At 40.0% G+C, this 22,111-nt stretch overlaps 1 protein-coding gene across 1 annotated transcript in view; it reads left to right on the top strand.

Moving 5' to 3' along the window:
- Positions 1–21,310, top strand: part of sntb2 (syntrophin, beta 2) — a 31,229-nt gene extending 9,919 nt beyond the window's left edge. The window contains exons 2-7 of the mRNA XM_061721273.1: positions 7,565–7,787; positions 8,735–8,945; positions 11,251–11,393; positions 12,049–12,245; positions 16,854–17,044; positions 17,715–21,310. Coding sequence (XP_061577257.1) covers positions 7,565–7,787; positions 8,735–8,945; positions 11,251–11,393; positions 12,049–12,245; positions 16,854–17,044; positions 17,715–17,807 — 1,058 coding nt within the window. The 3' untranslated portion in view covers positions 17,808–21,310. The remainder of the gene's footprint in view (positions 1–7,564; positions 7,788–8,734; positions 8,946–11,250; positions 11,394–12,048; positions 12,246–16,853; positions 17,045–17,714) is intronic.
- The last annotated feature ends 801 nt before the right edge of the window (positions 21,311–22,111 follow it).

The following is a 22,111-nucleotide window of genomic DNA, read 5'->3' on the forward strand; positions in this document are numbered from 1 at the left end:
GAGAGACAGAATCCACCTGGTGTGTTCCTCAGTAGGACAATCCATGGATCTGCCGGTAAGAGTCAGCCAGCAGCGTGACAGACAGACCCACTTCCACGATGGCCGTCTTGCATGTCATCAGCTCTTCGATAATGATCATTGATGCCACAAATTTTTGATGACATTATTTGATTAATTATTTACAATTTGCTTTTGTCGATACTATTAGATACTTGGTTGGGATAGTGACATTTAGCAGGTACGAGTTTCCTTCGACATCACCCTTTTTGAAACAAACCAAATCTATCCAAGCTTGTCCATATTCCTGCCCACTTCCTGCATTTGGTCTTCTTAAAAGGGACCGAGGCCTATGGTGTGTTTTTAGCCGAACCAGAGTTTGCTTCTTTGACCTACATCAGACGTCAATTGCACGTTCACATCTCCTCAAACGATCCAAGCAAACAAACTCTGGTCCACTTAAAGCAGACCAAGCTTTGCTGGTGTGAATGCATCTTAGAGACATTCGAGAAATTATTCACAGCAGAGAAACTTGGGAAATGACCAAGGAAGATACTACACGAACAAAAACACTGAACAGTGTTGTAATACTGACTAAACTGTCGTGCCTCAGGAGTTCTGCTCAGCTAAAACGTGTTGTAACGCCTGCAGGCTTTCGTGTTTTAAACACGTTTAGATAGTCCACCGTAGCACCAAATATGTGGGATCTGCTCTCCGTCTGAAAGGGGTGTTATGGGACTTTGTGGTTTGCAAATCTAAACATGGAACTCGGTCTTGACTCTTTTCTGTAAAAATGGACAGGACAAAGTGGCCCATTACAGAAATATTGTGATATAGCTGCATATGCACTTTCTGGAGCAGACACACACACACACACACACACACACACGCACTCGCTATTCAAGCAGCATTCTGACACATTGTTCTCATTATGTTTCTGGCAGAGAACTTTGAAGAAGGCAGCGATAAAGAGCATGAAAGAGGAAGATAAAGGTGTAATTCTGTAAGAGCTGTGACGGAAAAATAATCGAATAGGACAAAGTATAAGACTGAGAAAGAGAGGAGCCGAAAAGACAAACGATCAAGAAGAGCAGAGGATAATGAGAAAGGAATGAGAGAAAAGTGAATGGGGAGAGAGCGGCTGGCCAAACCACAGTGGAATTTCTGGGCAGTTTTGGGGGGAAAACACGGAGGCTGGGGTCCGACTGAGGGGACTCGCTGCTCTGTAAGCGATTATTTCAGCCATAACATTAGATGGTTACTTCGGTGTATTGGGAAGAAGAGTAGTTTTACGGGCAGCTTTGAACCACAACTATTGCCACAACCAAATATGTGTCGAGTCAGATTCTCCTCCATCCCCTAGTATACCTTACATGCTGTCTTCCCCTTCTTCTGTCCATCCTCCAACCCTTCAGTCAGCAGGGTATGAAGGGAAGCAGATGAGATGGTGCTATAGGATGTTGCTCGGCATCCTCAGGGATTTTACCTCTATACACATTAATATAGTAACACACAGACACAGAGAGCAGCTAGTCCTCTGTGGACAGGCCTAATTAGAAGCAAAAACGGTGCTGAGAGAACTAACGAGTTCTTCTTCTAGAGACAGACATATCTGATTCGTGCAAAAAAACAGCAAATCTGCCTGTAATGATGGAAAGGGCATGAACCATTTAATGACAGACTGTAAAAAGAGTTTTTAGTTCTGGCAGGAAAAACAGGGGAAATTTAAAACACAGGATAAAAAAATCCCCAGGCCGTAATTCTCGGTATCAGTTTGCAGCAGACCCCTAGTAGAGCCGTCCAAAGCCAACATGTACAACTTTATCTGCAGAAATGAAAGCAGAGATCACATGTAAGTGGTACACAGACACAGCCTGAACTCAATCTCTAGAGAAGGGATTGGGCCTTAGCTTTTTTTGGTTAGGGGCTTGTTGTACAGTGTGTATTTTTGCAACATTGTTGACAAGAGGAAAACAGTGCAGCGGGCGGAAACGGCACAATGCTTAAAGGTGGCAGTAGGGTTTGTAGCATCTCACCCTTTCTGAAACAAGGCAACTTGATTTCTGTTTCTTCATCAAAGACTGCAACTACTGAAAGCCCTTTCATTTATACCAAAAGAAAAGAAAGGAGACTGAATAGAAGCAGATGTAAATGGTCAGCGTACTGCCAACACATTGCACAACAGAGCATTCACAAACTCCCCCGGAGCAATGCAAGAACATAATTACAGCATACACAAGGGTGATGGCGAATAGGATTTCAAGTCGCGTCGACTGCCATCCGGCCTTCTCATTGTCTTCACTCTCCACATCTTTTTTAATAAGAGAGGTGCATGAAGACTACTCTGGGAACATTAGTAAGCAGAAAGTTAAAATCCACACTGCTGTTGATTTGTGCAGTGCACAATCCTCCCAAGATGTTTGGTGCAGCTGGTTTTTGTGTTCCTTTACCTGGCTAAACACATTACACAACAAGTGAGCGGTCACATAATTAAGATATTTAGAGTTTGCACAGAATCAGTGGATGCCTTTCTTTAAAACGTGAAAACGCAGTAGCAGAGATCAATCGGAGGGGCTTTGTATTTTATGTAACGCATCGAAAAACGAAAAACTCAAGTTACAGACAAGCAACTAATTAATGTGACCCAGTTCCTTTTCTTTTTTTTTTGTAAGATTTAAGAGTTACAGTGTTTCTTAAACTGCTACAGCTTACTCAAATCAACACTTGGTACAGAATCCGAATAACCCTTTTTCATTGTTGGACTGTTGGAAAAAGTTTGCCAACATTATCCAAGTTCATTATCATCAACCAACCAGCAAATTCTTCCAACACAGTGAACAGATTACAGAGCAGCCAGATGAATCATGTCCATGCACACTCGTAATGATGATAACCTACAGATAAACCACTGCTTTTATTTAGCCGTTTCAGTTTCATTGCAACTACGTGGATATTTCTTTCAAAGCACTGAATCAGAAGCAAACAGACACGTACTAATGAATCCAATGAGGCTAAAAAGGAATAAAGAAACGTAAACCGCTGAAATGAGCAACTTCTTCCAGATTGCTGCTCATTATCTTTGATATTTTATTTAACATATGTAGCTGGTTACTGCCTGAAATGTCGGACCCGTGCGCATCGGCAGCTGTCTTTTATCTCCCATGTAAGGCCCCCCAGACCTCCGCTGCATACCGGTACTTCTGCAGCTCCGGCTTACTGTGCGGTCTTACACTTTTCTCTGGTTTGAGAGGTGGCTTTTCTAAATATTTAGAAAATAGTTCCTTGACTTGTGGAAAGTCCAATGTGCATTGATAAATTAGCGTTAAAGAGAAATCAGATCTTTTTTTTGACTCTTTCCACTGACAAGATGATTGCTTCATCTTAACTTGAGTGACATGAAACTGGGATCTTTTGGTTAAAAATATAATCATTTTCAGTTCGAGTGAATACCGCGCATGGTAGTAGACAGATTTGGACTCTGCTGACATGTATGTGGTTATTTTCTCATGATATTTTGGATCCGCTAAATATCTCTGCACCAGATCTAGGGAGACGTCTTCTTCCCTGTGACCCTGACACATGAACTCAAGCGTTCAAAAATGCTCTCACAGCTCCCTCACTTAACTCAGAACCACTTGCGTTTGCAGAAATGGCCCCAGACCTCGCTAGTGCGGGCGCTCTGGTTACGAAGGATGGCCTTGGCTTGTTTCCTGGGAATAACTCTCCACCCGGCTCTCGTCTGAGTCATGCATATAGTAATGTACACAGGAGCATGCCGGGGCTCATGCACTGCGCAGCCAGCTCTGCATCTACAGATCGATCAAAGATCTTCTGTTGGTTTCAAAGTCATAGACATAAACATTTCTGTTGTGGTTTTCAATGTTTTTGGTTTCCGGTACCTCACAGCCCTGCCAGCTTACCCAAAATTCACACTGACTCACACAAAAAGATGCGTTCAATTAAGTTTTGTAAACTGGATACAAGTTATTTAATACACAATTTGCATGTTGTCAGTTGTAGGTTCCTTTTAATTAGCTCGGATTTGTTCAAGTTCATGCACGTAGTAGTAGTAGATGCTTTTATCCAAATCTACTCATAAATGAGGAACATGTTGGGTCCAGTGTCTTTTCCCTGCAACTAACAGTTCAATCACATCTGTGGCACGGCTGCAACAATCAGAAACAATGTGCGCAGCAATCTGAAAGAAGTGGCTCATTTCAATGGCTTATCTGCAACTTGATCCTCCTTTCAGACATGTACTGTTGACGTTTTGACAGCAACTGATCACGTCACTGTCATGTCTGAATGTGAGCTCTGGTGTTTTAGTCAAGTGGCGTAAGTTAGAGTTAAATCCACGGTGGGTCTATTACTAGATGGTAATGAGCCGAAACGTTTGTTATTGAGCAAAACAACATGAATCGAAGCAGTTTTGCATTAAAATGGCACATGTGTATGCAGCTTTAAGACCATTAAAGTTAGCCCAGAGGGCAGGTAGCCAATTTCAGAGTAAACTGTTATTTCAAGCCTTTGACAAGACGTAAAAATGTCATTCCACCTAACTAATAGTGTAAATAGCATCCCTACAGACGAACCAAGGTCATTTTAACTTTGTCGGTGTACAAAGAAAGGATTATTTATACTTGCGGTTGCAGACATGGCCGCTTAAATCCATACCAGCCCTCTACTGAAAGTCAGAAAGATGAACTCCAGTAGATGCAAATGAGGAGGAAAGTTGAGGTAGAGCCAGATCAACAACAGTTTCCTTCAGATAGAAATAGACCAAATAATTGACCAAGGGTTTATTTAACACCAGAATATCCCTTTGATATGACCTATCCAGGTTGCAATGGGCCTGAGCAGATCCTTGTGACCCTAAATAGGAATAGAAAGGCGTATAAGGATGGATGAGTATGTTAAATTCTTTAATTTAACATACATCTGCTGCAGTCGCTTTAAAAGACAGACATGTGCAGTATCAGGGTTTCTTATGGCATGTGATCTACTTATCTTCTCAGTCTATTAAATAATGAGCAGCACTGTTCACTTGATGTTTACTTGGAACAATTAAAACTCTATCTGGGCACCAGATGATTCCTATTTTGGCTATTTTTCAAATCCAATCCATGGTTAAAAATCAAAGCTGTAGAGCCTTTCATACTTCTCTAGGGCTCTTGTGCATGCATACCTTCACAAAACTAATATCTGGGTCTACACCGAAGAATGACCTCATCTCCCAAGAGTGTCGTTTCAGGTTTCATGCAGAGCAGACGGCCCCACTGTCCAACTCACACAGAGCTGGAAACTCCTTTTTATTTTTTATTTTCACCCGCTTGTTTTCCCTTATAAGTTGAATATGAGAGCATGCACAGGAGGCAACAATGAGGAGATAAAATGTTCATGCTTGGGAGGATAAAGAGGAGAAAACACAGAGGGGCCTCAGTGGGGAACGGAGGCTGCAGGACCAAATTTGGAAAGCGAATCCATCACATCACAGCAAAAGGCTTTTTTATTTTTTTAAACAAGCAGCCGATTCCCATCTGCACAACGGAGTCGGCTCTTATTTTTCTTAGATAATTTTACACAGGAGACCACTTTGTGCTTTCAAGACAAACGTGGACGATAGCAAAAGCCATTTAGGCGTTATACACTCGGTCAGTATAGGAGCTGGTAGGCCGGTAGGTCTGCTTAAACTTCAAGATGTACAAACATCTGAGATTCAAACCAGTTTTTCTCCGTGCTTGTTAAAACAAATTCAGCCATAACTATCCCCCAAAGTGCAAATATCCTCAATAGCTGTTGGAGGTTGGGTTCCCACAGCTGCTCAAACTATCAGCTGGTCTGATCTGAAGGTTTTCTGCAGTTGCTTTACCTTGGCTCAAAATAAGTAACAATAACTTCACAGACCCGAGTTTTCATTCTATCACAACAAGCATGATGGTCTGACGATTTCTCGTAGTTGTAAAAAATGAACTACATTTGGCCAGTTCAGTGCAAAATCTCATTGGTAAATACTTGGAATATGAAACATCAGATACACATGAAGAAGTTAGATCTATAACTAATTGTTTTGTCATTTAATCAGTCAAGTTTATCAAAGGTACTGTAAAATGGCAATCGCACCTCTTATTTTGACTCCAGTAAAACTAACAAAATGTAATAATTAAAAAAAGAACAAAGCACAAAGTTATTTTCCTCATTTAACGATGTGGCACCTTGGTGTTTTACATTTTTATGCTGATAACTTCCTTGAATCTTCAGGCAGAAATGCCTGAAGATGCAAGCACGCTTAAATACATGGTTTTTCAGTAGAGCATCTCATTCAGCCCTGAAAATATAACAACACCACACAGAAATAAAAGAAAATGTCCTTCTTTTATTCCCTATAATTATATTGGGGTTTGGTGTCTTGTTCAATGACACTTCGACACATGACGGGGCGAGGGATCAATCCAGCAAGATCGTATCATCTATGTTCCCTGAGGAAGTTTTTCTCCCTTTTCTCAAGAGTTACTGCAAAGACATTTGGGTCTGCAGGCGGGGCAAAGGACAGTTACCCGTGTTTAACATCACAGGACTCAGATGGGCCCTGTTGATCAGTCAGATATTATCACGCATCAGAGGATGAAGATTATTAAAAAGATGCCCCCTCTCCGATGTCACTTTAATCCCCTTAACTACAAATCTATATTCTTTAGGGGTGTCAAATTAGCGCGTTAAATGCGATTAATTAATTACAGGCATATTTAGCGCTTTATGTTTTTGAATCACTTAATCTATTTTTTAATCTCTAATTTTACTTTTTTTGAAATCTGTGTTTGTGCGGTGGGCTTGTGGTGGGCTGGAAAACAACGGTGAGTCCCACCTTGAAGTGGACGTTGATTGGCTGTCCCTGTGTGTGGGCGTGGTTAGCTACGCTGGTAGACTCCCGTTGTAGCTGGACAGGTGGGGGGGAGTAGCGGAGAAGAGAGGTGAAAATGGAGGAGCATGTGGAAGTTGTCGGTCCGGTGAATGGGGAATTTACATTTCTAAAATGCCCCGACGGCACCATTGATAAAGGTAGATATGTGTCTTTGAGGAAAGGACTTTGCTTCCCACCGAAGCAGCTTAAGTTTAGCCACATAAATGCAAAGCACCCGGTCGAGAGCGCAGCCACAGCTAACGTTAGCAGCAACGATGTTGCCACAGCAACGATGTTGCCACAGCAACGCCCCAAACTAGACTGGAGGAGAGCAGCCCGCGCATGCGCACGTCTGCGACCGAGAGGCTGGTGAATGTTTTTGCCAAGTGGATGTAAATGGCTAGGACTGCATCTGTTCAAGTCTATTAGAAAATAAATAAACTACTTTGTAAAGACACTTATTTGTTGTTATATGTCATTGTTTTGATCTGCCACAATAATCTAATGAATTTAGAGGAAAACACCTCAAGTTGAGGGCTTTTCTCTGCAATTTTTAGGTGAGATTAAAAAAGCGATTGATTAGATTAATTAATTACTGATCTTAATTAATGAATCGTCAATTTTTATAATCGCTTGACAGCACTAATATTCTTATCTCCTCCTCCACAGTAAAGTACATCCGCGAGGTGTCGCCACTCTTCAAGAAGCCATCCCTGGTGGCGGACCTGCCGTGGGACGGCGTGCGCCCACAGTCACCCAGCTTCAGTGGCAGCGAGGACTCGGGGTCACCCAAACACAGCGGCTCCCCCTCCACTTCCAAAGACAGGAAGGTCATCAGCCTAAAGATGTGCTTCATCAGCAGGAACCTAACCATGCCAGATCTAGAGAACAGGTCTGAAGAGTGTGCATGTGTGCTGAAGGGAAATACCTGAGTATGTGGGAGGTTAGGTGTGGTTGGGTGTGTGATTATTTCCCACATCTAAGTTCTGTTCATTAGATTGGAATGTTTGTTCTGTCATAGATTAAGAGCTGAATAAAAACCATCTTTTGTGTTTGGATCTTAAGATCAACCCCTACGTACAGTGTGCTCTGCTGCATGAACGCCATTTGTTTACGTTTGAAAAAGTTGCTTAATGTCTAAAACCAAAGTTAGTATCATGTTGTTTAAATCTGTGAATCTAAACTTTCACCTTTTAAAAGTGAAAACCCGGTTTTGATTGAAGAGGCTCTTCTCGGCTTTCTACTTTGGGCTGCCTTGTGTCCTATTTCCCACCTTTTGTGATTCGAAAATCAATCTTGCTGCAACATCTTCAAGGATCTCTCAATTCACGAAGTGCACTCGCAGGAGAAAGCAGATTTGCAGGAAATACAGAGGCTCAGTTATATGACAAAGAAAGGAGTAAATCCTCTTTCACTTCTTGGATTTTGAATACCTGAACTTAATAAAAAAGATTAATCTGGTCCCTACAAAGTCTCTTAAAATGCAATACGAGCTCAGGAGAACAACAACACAGTAAATGAACCTTTGCCATTATTTATTTAACAACCCAGAATTTGATGTATTTGTGCTGATATGTTTTGTATGGTTGTTGTCAAATGTAGTGCATTTGCGTAAGCTCCGTGTTGAGGTTATATTTTTTGTGAATCATTAGATCAGTTTTCCTGATTCACTGCAGATATAGAGTCCAGGCCTGGAGGGAACATGCAAAAGAAATTGGTTTGAGGACAATTTACAGGAAACTTGCTGTGTTATACGATACCTGCCAAAATAAATAAAAGCTAGCCTTTATTGCGCCCCTGTTTTCCTCTATGGTTTATAATATCCTTTGTTCCCAATAGGCTGTTGGAGCTCCATTCCCCAGACGGCCAGCACACGGTGGTGCTGCGCTGCAAAGACGGGCCCACCGCCAACTCCTGGTTCACTGCCATCCACACCAACATCGCCGCCCTCCTGCCGCAGGCCCTGGCACACATCAACGCCTACCTGGGGGCCTCCTCTGCAGGCTCTACACACCCCCACCTCAAGCACATCGGCTGGTTGGCTGAACAGGTATTTTTTGCTGCGTGCTGTAGCGTACACGCAGGAAATCCTTTTGCAGCTTTTGCTTATATTCGAGTGTATGTTTTTCTGCACCATCACAGAGTAGGATCAAGACAAGATTATACAGCAGATTATATTTTGCATGCGATCAAGTTCAGTGCGTCTTCAGCATATTAGAGATTAACTTAGCCTAGCCGCTGTGCTTCAGATATGACGCCACGAAACACCTCCAGCTCCAATAGACCCCAGTTCCTAAACATCCTTTGACAAATACTTGGTGAATACATTGCCAGTTGTACTCAGTCCTGATGAAGTCAGCAGGACCTTTGCATTAATCATATCAATAATCTATTTGTTTTTGAACATCTAACCCTAAACCTACTTCTATCAAGGTCTTAAACCAGTCTTTTTGATTTTGATTGTTCAATCTGATTCCCAAACCTGCATAGTCAGGCGTCTTTAGATCCTGAAAAGGCTTTTAGATAAGAAGTTACAACCGAAAACCTAATTGCTGTTAATGAAATCTACAAAGCAGAGTGCAGGCTTACGTAGAGGGATAGAAATACGGTCAACTTTCAGTTTCAGCTGTGTTATGATGAATGTTTAGTTAAACCACTTGTTCCCTGCAGGGGGAAAACAGACCGTTTTTTCACCACCCACACTTGACTGCTCACGCCCTAAGCAATGACTTATAGCTCGGTCTCTCTACTCTGCTTGATATGCACAGCCACACACAGGAAGAGCATGTTTACTCGGGTTACCCCCAGTCCTACATTTGGGCTAGTCTGAATTCACTGGCAGTATGGAGACTGGGTAATAACCTTTCGCTTTGAGGAAGGGCTTATTCAGGGTAATGTTGTAAGTTTGCTAGTGGCTCTGTATCTCTTGGCCAGGCTCAAACAGGAAACACAAATGGAAGTTTCTGTTGCGCTGCATTATTTCCTGCTGAGCCCACCTACTCACTGCATCACAATCACAAACACACTCTGCTTCATTTCCATTAAGTTTCACTGTAACACTCCACAAATGACTCAGAAGAACACCACATACTTTTATCACAATGCCTTTGCATTTTTTCTTCCAACAGTAGGAACAAGTGACTGTGAGAACTAAATAACACTTCTTGAAGTAATTAAATAATTCTACCAATGATCTGATATTTTAACATGAAAAATCTTCTTTAAATGCATTCACTGGGTGATTTCTGACGGGGACTGTACTGCCTGTGGAGTTAGCTCACAATCCTGGGGTCTCAAATACTGCACCAGATTGCTTAGGCCCTAAGGCTTAGGCAGTGAATGTGTTTGTGTGTCTGACTGTGGTGATAGCATGGTTGTGTAGCACCCGGGTGCCCGGTCGGCTGCAAAAGAGCATTTTTCTTAGAAACTGCAGATTTTAATATTTTGGTAGATTTGCAGATGAGGAAGTAACCAAGGTTGCTCATAGTAAGAATTCATGAATCCAGTCTCAGAAAGAATCTTATTTAGTCTCTGTTGGATGTCTCACTCCTGCTCTGAAAATACCAAGGTTTTGAGGAAAGGTCTTACAAACTCAGCATCAGGTCAAATCAGAATCAGAATCAGTTTTATTGGCCAGGTTCGAACGTTGTCCAACAAGGAATTTGACTCCGGTAATTTCGCTCTTTCGCAGTAGATAAACAATAAACAAATGTGGTATTTTTAACATATGTACAGATAGACATCTAAGGTGCAGCAGTTTGAGGTAGGGAGAGGAAAGTAAAAAGGACAGCTCTGAGTAAAGTAAAATAAAATAACCTATTTACAGTTTTATCAAATATTGACTCTCATTTTCTGCGAGTGCATCCATCCATCCATCCATCCATCCATCCATCCATCCATCCATCCATCCATCCAACATGCTGCAACTTCTAAACATGTATAGATGCTGTAAAAGTCTAAAGTAGACCAGACTTAGAGCTTCTTCAGACGGATATTATTTCCAGTTGAAGTGAGTGAGATACATGGTGAAATATGTTTTTGGACTGATAAACACTACAGGTGAGAAAATGTTTCCTATTCATCCACCTTGCAGAAGATTTAGGGTAAATATAAGAAAGCCATAATTATCAGTGTAAAGACCCAACACAAACCCTGCGCCCTGACATCACTTTGACTAATCCCACATCCTGTATTACTTTCATCCGTCAGACTGCATCAATAAATGATTACTCTGTTTGTGAAAATGTACACGACATCACAAGTTTGCACAGAATTAGAGATGGGCTTTCTTTGGAGGTTTTACACTTTCTAGGTGCAGATGAGCAGTGACATCCTCTCCTGACTTTCCTCTGTAGGTTCAGCTGGAAGGCGGGCGACAGCAGTACAGGCCAGTGGTCATAGCGCTGACGGAGAAGGACATCCTGTTGTTTGAATCGGTGCCATGGAGCAGAGAATCCTGGTCCATGCCCCTGCTCACACACCCGCTGCTCGCCACCAGGTACAGACAGCTGGGCCCACCACAGGTTTAGACCTTTCCTGACTTCTCCAGGATCAGTTCTCTGAGTTTAAACAATTAGGAATGATTTTAATTCCCATAAAAAGGCAGCAGGAAGTGTTAAAAAAAAAAAAAAGAATAATAATTTACAGCTAACAACTATAAGAGTGGAAGAAATAAACTAGGTCACAATGTACAAATTGGTGTCAGAGGTTTTTCATAAGGTGATGTTCCATTTCCATTCCACTTTTCTCAACGCAAAGAAAAATTATTATTATTTTTTTTTTTTATGGTATAGCTACTTCTACCTTTGTTTGAAGAGTATTTGGATGGGTATTTTTAAACATCGAGCGTTAGTGTTTAACAGCAGATTAGCTAAGTCACCAAAAGAACTTTATAAATTCAGTACTTTCATTTGTTGTCAGCAACATGTGATGTGTGAAAAGTACCTGGAAGTTGCACATTGCTTACATAAAACTACAGACTGAAACATAAAACAGTGGCTCTGACTAATTTCAGGTCCGTTTAAAACCGAAAGCATCAAATAAAATGCCCACAACCTTCCCGATGAGGAACTAACACTCCTTTAACTTCCCCTGGTTCTGCACGATCCTCCATCATCTTAACTGAGACCGTATTCTCCTGCGTTTCTCTCCAGACTCGTTCACTCAGGAAGCGCCCGCAGCTCTCCTTCCCAGGGTTCCGATCTCGTGTTTGCAACTCGGACCGGAACAGGTCGGGGCATTGAATCGCACGTTTTCCGAGTGGAGACTCACTGGGATCTGTCTTCGTGGACGCGAGCACTTGTGCAGGGGGCACACGCTGCCGCCGAGCTCATCAAAGAAGTCTCCATTGGTGAGTGATGGTGCAGGAGCCACTTTTCCTTTAGTAGTCCTACGGGATAACTCTGGCGACATCAGGCATTTTTCTTTTAAGTTTGCGACTCCCTGGAAAAGTCAAGTATGTAGAATCCAAGTGATAATGTTGAGAATGGCAGAATCTCAGACTAGACCAAACATGTCATTACTAAGGTAATTTTTAACTAAGCCTTTTAAGCTGCTCATAGATCTCTGTCTTAAGGAAACCAGAGTCAAATCATCTTTGATTAGCACAACTCTCTCTCTGGAAGGCTCTAAACTTAAGTTTAAGTGTTTGTATGGTGAGTACAGTTTTTATGATTGTTGCATATATACGGTAAACCATTTAAATGGATTTACAGTAAAAGGTTCAAGATGTGATCAAAGTCTAGACCCTCAACTTTAATTTAATACATTTCTCAGAGATACCAAATTTACCATTTAAATATTCCAGCCATTTCATTAAAACTACTTCCATTTCCAGGGGCTCAACGCTTTTGGACAAAGTGATGTAAACATAGGGCTGGGCGATCAAATCGTCAAATCAATATCATAATAAATTGGGCAGTTTTACCTCGATATAGATGAATGCACGATGGACGTGATGGTATGATGTACCTTTTGTTGTTACTTTCATGTGGCATTTAAACCCTGTGTGGGAATGTCTCCCTTACAGTGTCCCATCGACTTTTCTTCAGAAGGAACAATAGACCATTTTATTTATTCTATAACAAAAAAAAACCCTGTAGTGGCCATTGTCTATTCACAATATTCATGATATATTAAATAATTTGTCTTTGTGCTGTATTTATTATTATTATTATTATTATTATTATTATTGACAGCAGTGGTCTCATTCTGCTTTAAACAAACAAACAAAAAAATTAAATAAAGAAAGACACATTTAGCCCCAAAATGGCCCCCTGAACAGTGGTGTTTGTGTGTCCCCGTTTGTGTGTGTTTAAGAGTGATGTGTGTTGTAACTTAGGTTACCTCCGCTAAGCATTCATGGAACGCTTGAAGCTGAAACTCAGACCTTACCCGGCAACAAAAGAAATCTATTTTCTGATCTTAAAGGGGAATGAAACTAGCCTATCAGCACACGGTCAAAACAGACAAAAAATGTTTTTAATCAAAACACAGAATTTACCGACAGGGGAAAATTGACGTCGGTCATCATAACGGTACATTTTCGGGTTTATAGCCCAGGCCTACGTAAACATAAATGTAACTTTTAAAGGTGAACTATTTCACCTTTTTTCCCTAAATGTGGCATTAGTAATAAGGTGTCTGTGTTGGTCAAAACACCCCAAGGGTTATTATTTACAGCTTCTGTTCCACCTTGTGTAAATATCAGCAGTATTTGTGGCCCTGTGGCTTTAAATGCCAACGAGCTTGTCCTCGACAAGAGATAGAGCTGATGTGGGAACGACACATCCCTCCCTGCTCCAGATGAAAACGTATGCAGATGGAAACATGCAGATGGACAGCAGATGTGACGTCCCTTAGTCTCTGCTCATTAAGGTCTGCTGATAAGATATTCAACTAACACCGTTAATCTGACACGAGCAAAACTACGCCGTTAATTTTACAAGGACACCACATCTGCTGTTAGCCTGTGCTAAGGAACCAAAGAAATATACTGCATTAAGTTAAATATTCCCCAAAAAATGCTAATACTTTCATCATCAGTGGATTTGTCTCGAACAGTTGGTTCTGATCCCTCTGTTAATGAGTTTAGTTGCCAATCCAGCTTTGTATTGCCCCAGGTTCAATGTGCTGCGAGCATACCAATGAAAAAAGTTAATCCACAGGGCTCTTTGGTCATCTGTTCATGGCAGGAAATGCAGGTTGTTGTGCCGGCCTGTACAGCCAACGACTGAGCACTTGCCTTCCAGTTTTGACCATGATAAGTCTATTAACTGCTGCTCGTAAACGCGACAATATGGTGAATGAATGAATGAATGAATGAATGAATTGTTTATTTCGGTTACATTACATTATTTGCAATTCAAACTGTGTGTGTGTAAATGACAAAACACTTTCATACAAGTTTACACTCATCAGTTTCACACAAAAAATAATAATAAACTCTGTAACCGAAAAAGGAATAGGCTGAAGCCAAAGCTTATATTTGCCTACCCTGTACTTTCCAACAGAAAACCCAGATTATCTGCAATATGAAAAGAAACAAAAGAGAAATTTCCCTTTTTAAATTGTTCTGCTTAACCAAATTATACTCCAATCATTTAGCATTGTAATCCTTAATTATTTTACTTTTCAATATTTTTTTAAAATTCAACAGAGATTTACACAGTTTCACTTCATCACTAAGTTGAGTGATGGTTAAGATGGTGGATCTTTGGAGTCATTGGGCACGGTGCGGCCAGGCCACAGCTCTCCAAATAATGAAATTCTGGTCAAGCCTGTTTCATTGGCGGCCCATACTATTACACTGCCACCACCATGATTGACACATGATGTGGTATTCTTCAAATCCCAAACTGATCCCTTCCTTCCCCACACTTTACTCGTCTCTATTTTGAATTTTGACGACGACGTCCCCAACTTGTCCAGAATATTCTTGACTTCTGTTCATGTTATGAAGGGTTTTGTCTTCATAAGGGCGAGGATTCTGCAATCATCCACTTTAGCTTTCTTCCACGGATATCCAGGCCTTTTGATGTTGAACTCAGCAGGGCTTTAAAAAAAACAAAACAAAAAAAAAAAACTTGTACTTTCAGTGTAATGACGCCCTCCCACATTTGCACCGAGAGGTCATTTTGACTTCATATCAGTAGCTCAAGTAAAATATTCCCAAATAAATGCCTGACATTAACTTCAGATCTTATATCTGCTTTGTTTTCTTTAAATAAAAAAGGAAATGAAGAATAAACTTGTTTTAAATCAGTCTTCCAAATACTTCTGAGTCCTTGAAAATGAAGGTACTTTACTCAGAGTGGATGTAATGTCTAAATTGAAAGTGGCGTACACAAACGAGCACAGTAGTTCGGACTGTGATTAAGAAGAGGGAGCGTGACTACATCCTGTGGTGAGGACAACTCTACACTACAATTTCTTCATGTAGTGAACTGTGGTTTCCTGCTGTATTCAGATAAATAAACATAATGGATGCAGGTGGATAGAAGCAGGACAACAGTGGAAAGGTGAAATACTGTACATAAACCAACCTTTGCTGCATGTTGTTTTCTTACAGAATATGCAAATCCTGCCTGCAGGGACGGGCACTTAGACAAACATTATGAGTGAACACATTGATCAAGATCATGACAAAATAATTGTGCCTTTTAAATGCTAAAGGTGCTTAATCATTGCTCAGTCATTGGGAAACTGTTTCAGATGTAAACCTCATTAAAACGCAAAAATAAATAAATTAGTGGTGTATAGAAAAATATTTTATGTAACAGTTATTGTTTCTGATCAGTGTTGAAGTCAATTTAAAGTCCTTCTTAGTGTTTTAGACCTGGAAACAGCGCTGTGTGGTGAAAACAGCAGCTGTGTGCGTGTGTGTTGGTAACAGTATGGTGTAAGCAGACCGTCACTCAGAGGATGTGGGTTCATCTCTCCACTTGACATCATCATGTTTACAAATGAGTGTTAGGTGGAATTTTGTCTCTCTAGAAAGCAAAAACAAAATTTTTGTCATAAACCAAACCTGCATACAAATGATATACTGCTTATTTTTGTGAGCACACATCAAATAATTTTAGTTGAAGGGTTTGAGAAGCCAGAGTGCTCTGACTGTGACAGGAAGCTCCTGACAGCAGCTGCATGGCAGCAGTCTGCTGCAGCTTAGAAAGAGCAGCACTGTGTTGGAAAAGAAGAAGCAGGAGCCAACAGAGGGAAATGTTTCCAGTCGGTGCAGAACAATGGTTGGCTGCAGGAACGGTTCTGGAAAGCCTCTGCCTTTTTTTTCATTTTTTTTTTTCATGTCCTTCCCTGTTTAGCTGCATACACAAACACACAGTTGTGCAGGAACATTCAGGCCATTCAAGTTACCGTGATACACAACACATGGCAATGCTCGTGGACCAAATGGCCTCCCAGAAACGCTTCACCAGGCTGGCTGGGTTTGATGTGAACGATACACTTGTATTTGAGCTGCAACCTAGCGTTGCTTATGTGTATAAAAATGAATATTCAACTGAACTCTCAATATTTATGTCAGTTTAGTCAAGATTAAAGGCAGATGTGTAACATTTGAATGACTAATCTGTGAATTATAGTCTCTTTTTTTTTAGCACTTACCTGTTGCCTAATTGACTTATGTGCAACTTTACCCAAAATACAAGTAAAAAATGTAAAGAAAAAAAGTAATGGAAAAATAACACATTAAAAATCTGGGGGTTTTTTTCTCCATGATTTTGACTCTGATGAAGGCGAAAGTAATCGCCGGAATATGTTAGGTATTTAAAAAACCTAAATATTGTTGTCCGACAAAAAGTATCAGCAAATTGAATTGTAACTTTATTTTAATCACATTAAAAATGGTAGTTACTTGCATCCATGCCTGTTGTTACCCTCCCCCGATTCATTTGTACACCATTTATTCTGATCCTCTCTTCCCTGTCGCCCACTCTGCCAGGTTGCACGTTGAACAGACAGGATGTACGGCTGACGCTGCACTACGAAAAGGGCTTCACTGTGACGAGAGAACCGGCCGATCCAACTGGGGGCGCCGTGCTCTTTAGATACCCCTACGAGAAGCTCAAAGTGTCTGCTGACGATGGAATACGCAACCTTTACCTTGACTTTGGTGGTCCAGAGGGAGAGATGGTGAGCAAATAATAATGTGATGTGCAGTGTCGTCTCAACTTTTTTTTTTTTAATCCCTGCAACTGAGTTGGTGTGGTAGCTGACACTAAACGATTTTATCTTTCGTACTGAGTGATCAAATTTGTGAGATGTCGCATAAATGGAAGCGTGAAAACCTGTGAAAGTGTTTGGCGATCAGCGTCACTGATGCTGCTGAGCAGAGGAAATCTGAGGCCACTTCGTCTGTTTAACTTTGCCGTTTCATGTTTAACATGACGCAGCACAGATGTTCTCCCTCTCTCTGTCCATTTGTCTTATCGGTCCAGAAAGTGTACATTACTTTCCTCAAAACAGCATCTCTTATTCTTGAGATGTTGATGAACCACTTGATCTTTTTACCTGAGCAGCTGGTTCTCCAGTGTTGACCTGTGCTGTTTAGTTTCTTCACACTTTCCTGCACTGGACCTCGTAAACAGTGCTGCTGCTCAGTTTCCCGGTCTTTTGATCGATAGGTTTTGATCGATAGGGTGACCCAGTTGTCTGATAATGATGTTTAGTTTAAGTGCACTGGTATGTCTAGAGATTGTCCTTTTACGTTTGTCATGTGGTGTGACAGTATTTTAGCTTGTAATTGTTTTTCCTTTCAACTTGATGCAGTTTTTTCTAACTTTCTTCTGTCCTTCACCTCCAGGTCTTCGACCTCCACTCCGGTCCAAAGCCTGTGGTATTTGTCCTCCACTCCTTCCTGTCGGCCAAGCTCACTCGCATGGGGCTTCTGACGTGAGCAGACGGCAGCATGTACAAAGGATTTCTTATTCTTTTTTGTCAGTTTTACCCCCCCCCTGCTCGCCATCTCGATTCATAGCTGAATTTAGGCCTTAGGTGGCACTGCCAGGAATTTTAACCCATCAGTCACTTTGTTGATTGTCTCAAAAATGTGCCTTCCAGCTTCCCCTCGCCATCCTGCAATCATCTACACCGTGAGGTGAGGTCAAAGGAAGGGGCATTTAGCTTTGTGCGGGTTAAAAAGACTGTTTCAAAAAGCAAAAAATAGCTGTGGAAATTCTCATAACATTCCTGGTGGTAATGTTTTTAATCCAATTTACTTCATGTAATGTGACAAAAAGCAATGAAATGCAGTAATGTGGTTAAAGAGTATTATTGAGATGAGTCAAAGAAAGGAAGGCTTTTTCACGTAGTTAACACAGCGGAGGACAAATTGGCAAATGCTCCCTGATTTACTCTGCCTATCATTCCATAACAGCCTTTCTACGTACTTTGGGCTCTTTTTATGGTGTGTGTGTGTGTGTGTGTGTGTGTGTGTGGGTGTCTGTGTGTGAAAGTGATGCTGTTTTAGAGTCTAAATGCAGTTCTACCTGAGCAGATGGTGTGATTGAGGCGTGATGGGTGTGAATGGATGTGTGTCTCCAGACTACACGCTTCGTTGGCTTGATAGTGTGTCTGCACATTATCCCAAACCTCTGTCGTAATCAGGATCGCCAACTGTGCCTTTTTCCACGTAGTGACAGACACTCTTTGTGATGTTTCTTTTTTTTTTTTTTTATTTTACACAATGAGAGGATTTAAGCTTTGGATATGCACAAGCAATAGTATTACTCTCATACTGTAAACAATGTTACTGTGTTTTGTAAGTGTGTATCTCCCCATAGCATGACTTCCTGACACTGAACTCTGTATCAGACGATGATAAATGTCAGGATATTCTGTTACCTCCGGCTCTCTGACACTTCCATACCTTTAACGTCTCTGTGTATTTATCCGCATTGCTTGAGATAACCCGTCTCTCCTTTCTACCCCAACAACGGCCTCTTTGTGGCCGAGGACGGTTTAAATTGTTCAAAATGTGGGCCTTTACATGGCACACCAAAGTATCTCGGTAACGTTCCACCTCCTGGAAACACAGCAGTGACTTTAGACGCAATGTCTGTAAACCCATTTCAGCCTTTTTATTTCCATCACCACAACAAATGAGTTTAAACAAGTTGCATCTCGATTTGAATTTTGCAATAGTCTCAGTAGCACCAAATTAACGAGTCACTTTCAGCCCACAAATAAAAACAAGCTATCGTGGACGTTTGCTAATTTCAAACAAAAAGCTTAGGAATGTAAATGGTCATAACTAAATTATCCAGCCCAGTTTAAAAGTTATAATCTCAGAAAACCAAAGAAATGTTGGAAAAAGGTCCCCTTTTAAAGATTTTAACTTCATCTTTCTTCCTTTAAGTCATCATGGAGATAAAAGTTGCTTTTATTTTAAAGGTTCCAACACATGAGCGTGATTTTTCACTTTTTATCCCTGTTGCAAGTCCTGCATTAGAATACATATATATATATATATATATATATATATATATATATATATATATATATATAAACAGATTCATAATTATCAAAATTAACTGATTTTATTTGATTTAAAGGATCCTAAGCAATAATATTAAGAATTTAATTTTGTCAAAAGGTGTCCTTCCATTCACGAACTCACAATGACAGCTCCATCAATTTGAATCCTTTCCAATCATTGGTCTGGCTAATGTCAGAAATACCCATTCATCCCAACGCTGGACGCGAACGAACAAACACTGAATAACAACAGCCTACTGATTAACATGCTAGCTGTACTGTGTTTATGTCTAATTTAACGTAAATAAAATTAGACAGAAAAAAAAACAGTAACATTAGACGAGGGTTTACTTATCATGTTGTTTTCTGACGTCAGTGGCTCTCTGAGGTTCTTCTCTTCTTCTTTAGGGATAATTCAAGTAGAAACTTCAGTAACTTTGAATTTCCACTTTTCATTTGTAACCAGAACTCAGAATTTCAGACTTCAGAGTGCAATTTGGATAAACTAAAAGGTCGTTGAAGCAACAGCTCATCTGCTAACCCAGGCTAGTTTGCTTCTAGCATCTAAAATAAAATAAAAGTTAGAGGAAAGTTTTCTTTTAACTGAAAGTAGTGGCCAAATTAGTTGCACTTAATGGCGAGCCTTAATTATTTTTGTCATTACAATGCTCTAGCTTCAGCGTTATAATGTTATAACGATGAGATAAAATGTTTAAGACTCAAAACATTATCAATAATATGATTCTCCATGTAATTCTGCAGTTTTATGTTTTTAATCTATATACTCTATCTATCTATATTTATACATACATACATACATACATACATACATACATACATACATACATACATACATACATACATACATACATACATACATACACAGTACAGACCAAAGGTTTGGACACACTTCCCCATTTGTTTGAATAAGAAGGTGTGTCCAAACTTTTGGTCTGTACTGTATACATACATGTATATATATATGCAAATTCCATTCAAAAATATCTGCAGAAAAATGTTTCACTTTTAGAAATATTTCAGTAACTTAAGTCAGTAAGATGAAGTTAAAAGCTCTGAACAGTCCCCTCAGAATTTTTTTTTTTTTTTTTTTAGTTACCCTGACACTAAAAAAATCAGTTTGTCTTAAATCTCGACTGAGTTGATTGTGTGTAAAACACATTGTTATCATTTGCAGCTGGCTCATGTTGCTGAAGTCGCTCCTCAGGCTCTTTTTGTCAAAGTCCCATTGTTCCACTGACCATGCAACGAAGGAACACAGTTACCCGCCTTAACGATCTCTCTTCTGTTTAGGACACAGTGTTTTTGTGCTTTTCTATGAAAGTGAAAATACAGCATTGTAGTTCCTTTTTAGTGGTTTAAGCCCTTTTTTTGGAAATGAGTAATGGTGCCTGTGTCAAAGCAGAAGTAGATAATGCTTCCCTTTAAATACCATCTGTCTTCAGTTTCTTTTGGAGTTAGTTCCTGCCACAGTTGAAGCAATAGTGACATTTTTCACAAAGCTTTAGATTTCACATCAGTCATGTGTCTGCCACCTGATCTGATTTTGTCAAGGTGGTCAACCTTAAACAAGTTGCAGACCGTCCCGTATGTTGAACTCAATGCACTAACCTGTCAAAACTTTTTAAACTTTCCTCCTCTTTTTCTGCTGAAATTGTGGCTCTCCTGTCTATGCAAAGTAATGCTTCAAAGAAGGGGTTGATGGAACCAAAGGTATTATCTGTGGCAGCTTGCGTCCGACACAATCATGAAACTGAAAAGTCACAGGAGAATGAAGTGCTGCTGCAACAGCTTGTCATATGCAAAGTATTTTAGGCCTTCTTCCAACATAAAGTATACAATGTATAATAGCAATGTAGTTATTTCAAATGTAAATATCTACCAATAAACCTGTAATTAATAACACATACTGGTGTCTTGTTTTCTTGTGATTTGGGATCTCAATTTTTGTAATCTCATGTATCTCAAATCCTTGGCGACTTTTACTGAGTTTTATCACTATGTTACTGCTACTGAGTGTATCAAAGGGTATGATTGGATAAAGGACTGCAAGATTGGAAGCCAGTTGAATGAATGGTTTTATTAGAAGTTTGTTTATTGAGTTTTTTATATTATTTTTTTCAGCAATTCTTTTTTTATAATGGTCACTTTTGTAGAAGCAGAAAATCTTAATCATTAATGTACTAAATTTAGCATTTTCAACTAATGTGCATGAGCTTTTATGGGTTTTTTGCTTTTTTCACTAAAAGTAAAGTAATTAAAATAAAAAATAAAAGTTTATCCATAAAGCCACTAGTACAGACCGTGATGTGTTCATGCTGTGAGAAAATAAAACAATTTCTCTTGCAAAATACCAAAAAAAATGTCATAAGAAATTACCACTTGATTTTTACATTATGATTTAAATGTTATGTCAATTTTCTCTTATGCTAAATTATTACATTTCCTAAGATTTTTATTTATCATTGTCCTTAACCCTGCTGTCCATTTTTTGTTTTTTGTTTTAATTGGCCTTAATATTCTGGGAATGAAGAAGCCGCTTTCTTCGGCTCAGCCACTAGATGGCGGTAGCTGCACTAGATTGAATAAACGGTACTGACGTCCATGTAACACGATTTTATCCATTTTTAATTTTCAAGTTAAACGTAATTGCAAAGTATAACTTTTTACAACAGCTAAAAAAATATAGGAAAAAAGAATACTGAT

This window comes from Cololabis saira, chromosome 5, assembly GCF_033807715.1.
Source record: "Cololabis saira isolate AMF1-May2022 chromosome 5, fColSai1.1, whole genome shotgun sequence".
Taxonomy (NCBI): domain Eukaryota; kingdom Metazoa; phylum Chordata; class Actinopteri; order Beloniformes; family Belonidae; genus Cololabis; species Cololabis saira.